Raw genomic sequence first — 3,580 nt, 5'->3', positions numbered from 1 at the left:
ATTTATCTGTGACATTATTAGCCACATCAGCCATTGTGTCAATTTTCCTTTTATCCGTGCTGATATATTAACTGATATATCTGTGCATTTCTATACATTATATATTTATATTGTCCCCCTCACATTTTGAGCAAAAGAAGTAAACAACTTCATTAGCTTTCCCAGTCTGTATATGTTGATCTTGTTTACCATGATTCTTCCTTTCCAGCCCCTAAATTTTCAACATTAAATTGTAATTAATATAATTTCAGGACAGATTTTGTCATAACAGCTAGCCATGATGGACATGTAAAATTCTGGAAAAAAGTAGAAGAAGGGATTGAATTTGTTAAGCATTTTCGCAGCCATTTAGGTAAGAATTATATTTTACTCCATCTGTTTTTTAAAAAGAAAACTTTTTTTTTCCTTGGCTATCTATAACCCATTTGTAACATTTAATATTTAAATACTAAATTAATCAAGTGTTCTTAACAATTTGGTCTTAATCCATGATGTGGGAAAACCAGAGACCTTAATGTATTAAGGAGTTAAATTTTAGTAATTGTCACATGTATCATTTACTAGATCCTTCACACCTTGGTCTGTAATATTTGTGCTTTATTATATATTTGTAGAAGTCAAGAATACAGATGCTTCATGGTAATAGTGAGATACATTTTTAAAGTAGTGCTAATTAATATTTTTAAAATATCTGATAGACATATCTCCTTAAAATATATTTGCTCAAAGTGACTAAAGTGAGAGCCTCAAACAGTCACATATTTTAGAATTTAATTCTTGCAGAAAATAAAGACTATGCATTGTTTTGTTTTTTTTAATGGGATTAGTGGAGTAAGAAAAATAAGTAGTATGGTGTTGGATCACTATTTGTATTTATGATAGCCAACTATTTTGAGATAAAATACAGAAATTAGCAGTTCTATGTTGAACTTGTAAACTGTAATAAACAGTTTGAGCAAGTTTTAAAATACAAATACTGTACCCGATAATTGTTGCTTCCAAATAGCTGAAACTGAAGGGTTAAATACAATTCTGAGGTGGAGGCATCTGTCTTAATGTATTGACTTTTTGTAACAGGAGTTATCGAGAGTATTGCCAGTAGTTCAGAAGGTGCATTGTTCTGTTCTGTTGGAGATGACAAAGCAATGAAGGTGTTTGATGTAGTGAACTTTGATATGATAAATATGCTGAAACTGGGGTAAGTTGTTTTGTTTTCTAAAACATCCTTAGGGCATTGTAGAATATTTTGGAATACTCGGCAGGGGAGAGGGAATTTATTTTAACCATTTGCTTATCTGAATTATTTTTTTCCAGCCAGCTCTAATCAGATGAGATTAGAGGAGTTTGGGATTTTTGGTGTGTGTAGAATTGTATGCAGCTTGATTACCTGCATCCTTCGTAAAGATGGGAGGGGTTTCCATATTTTTCATTACCAGATACTGTAACAAGCAAATGTTTGTAATATGTCATAAGTAACAAGGTAGGAGAGGGAGATTGACTAAATGATTCCTTGACATCTTTCATCCCTGTTTTCTATGGCTTTGCAAGTAATAACAGACACAATGAATTAGTTCACAGCAGAATTGATGGAAAATGAAAGCCAACCACCTGTTGTATGTAAGGGCCCCTCCAGACCTTCAGGTAAAGGCATGATAAGATCTAATACACAATCCACACAATTGTGCCTCCTCCCATGCCACACGTGCATGGCAGGAGGTGTGATTGGGATCTAGCATCAGATCCTATCACACCTTATTGCCTGTGTAAGAGGAACCCAGGATTGTGATCTCAGGCTCCCCCTGTACCGGCTCCCACTGCGCAGATGGGAGACTTGTCAGCGGACGAAATTCCCATCCGCAGCAGCACCCCACATGCTGCCACAGATTAGCATCCCATCGGCTGATGGGACTCGCATCCATTGCAGTGCATGGTGCATCCGCCACAGCTGGGAGCCCCATCAGATGACTGGGCTCCCCGCCACAGAGTTATAGATATGCTACACATGCAAATTAAAGCTGGATCGAAACCAGTTATGAAGTTAATACAGGAAACCCTTGCTATTCATGGGTTGGGCATTTGCAAATGCTGAACCCGCATCTTAAATACATTTTATACACTTACAGGAGCTCTGTGCTTGCTGCCTCCGGGCTCCCACAGCTGCTGCCAGAGCCGTTCCTCCACACTCTCCCAGCCACTGGGGGCATTGTTTTCATGCATGCAGACTGTGTTCATGAACACAGTGCCTTATTCACGGATTTTGCCGTTCGCGGGGGATATGAGAATGTATCCCCTGTGAATGGTGAGGGTTGCCTATACACATTTTCCAGTTCTAACTTTATAGCTGGTTGGATCTTTTTATGGCACAATAATAAATTTGTGCATGTAGACCGTCTGAATTAACCTAGTAATTGCATGTGATACATGTAACCTGTAGAGAGAGCCTTAGTGGATAGCAAACAGGCGTGTGACCTCCGTACTGCCATGATAGCAGTCTGCTTCTGCTGTTAGAGACATTATATTCCTTAGTGTTGCTGTTCAGGAATTTCTGTAGTTATGCAGTGTTTGGATGAAAATACCTTGCAAAAAGTGATTAAATCATTGCAGCTCTGTAATGATAAAAAACCCCCCAAAAGTCATGTTTTTAAATGAGTACATTAGAAGCAATAGACATGTCAAAGAAATGCTGTTCAAAAGCATGCAAGAAGATTCAGTCTCTCCAAGATCTCTTTGAGATAAGAAATCTATATGTATTCAGCATAAACTGATTTTTACATTTTTAATTCTGAATTTTAATAAAACTTGAGTGAGGAATTTTCTAACTGTTCTCTATGAAGTCAGTGATAAATAAAACTCCCACTGCTTTCAAAGGGAACAGAATTGGGCAAGTGGAAAACACCTTTGAAAATTCCCTTTAACATAATCACATTAAGTACTTTGCTGGTGATCATGTTAATTTCATGTTACTTTCAGCTAATGTGCTTATCCCATAAGCAAATCCCCTCCTAAATGCTGGTATTACAAATCCCAACTGTTCTGTTGAAACTTTTAGCTTATCCTGACAGCTGTTGTGCATGTTTGGGTTACCAGGACAAAAAAAAAATCCTTTTTTGTTTAAGTTATGTCATGTAATGAGGTGATTCAGTTTGACCAAGACTAAAACTTTAATCAACAGATGATGAGCATCTAAAAATTCATATAATGTAAATGTTATTTGGTATGCTTTCAACACTGTAGTTGAATATCTTGGTCTGTGTCTGCCAACCCCATGTGCATACCACAAGCAAGAGTTGTGTGCATATTGATGCTTGAATGTTTTTCTGGAGAGGCCACAGTTAATCTAGCACAGGGGTTTTCAACCCTTTTTAACAAGTATACCCCTGGCAGCCCCCTTTTTAGTAAGCGTACCGCTCGGGGAAGAGGGGTGACAGCTATTGGCCAGATGCCGAGCAGCGGGGGGATGGGGGTGGCAAGCAGCCAAATGCAAAGCAGGGGTGTGGCAAGTGGCGGCAGCACAGCATCTGTGTGGCCCTGCTGTCGCCTCGCCCTGGCCCTGCTCCTGTGAGGCAGTGGCATGGGGTGG

At 38.7% G+C, this 3,580-nt stretch overlaps 1 protein-coding gene across 1 annotated transcript in view; it reads left to right on the top strand.

The window, feature by feature from the left end:
- The window catches only part of PPWD1 (peptidylprolyl isomerase domain and WD repeat containing 1), a 33,091-nt gene that overhangs the window by 10,588 nt on the left and 18,923 nt on the right, over nucleotides 1-3,580 (top strand). The window contains exons 3-4 of the mRNA XM_019517780.1: nucleotides 252-352; nucleotides 1,078-1,198. Coding sequence (XP_019373325.1) covers nucleotides 252-352; nucleotides 1,078-1,198 — 222 coding nt within the window. The remainder of the gene's footprint in view (nucleotides 1-251; nucleotides 353-1,077; nucleotides 1,199-3,580) is intronic.

This window comes from Gavialis gangeticus, unplaced genomic scaffold (assembly GCF_001723915.1).
Source record: "Gavialis gangeticus isolate Ggan-Ray unplaced genomic scaffold, GavGan_comp1, whole genome shotgun sequence".
NCBI classification, from domain to species: domain Eukaryota; kingdom Metazoa; phylum Chordata; order Crocodylia; family Gavialidae; genus Gavialis; species Gavialis gangeticus.
This window is presented reverse-complemented; position numbering and strand designations above follow the sequence as displayed.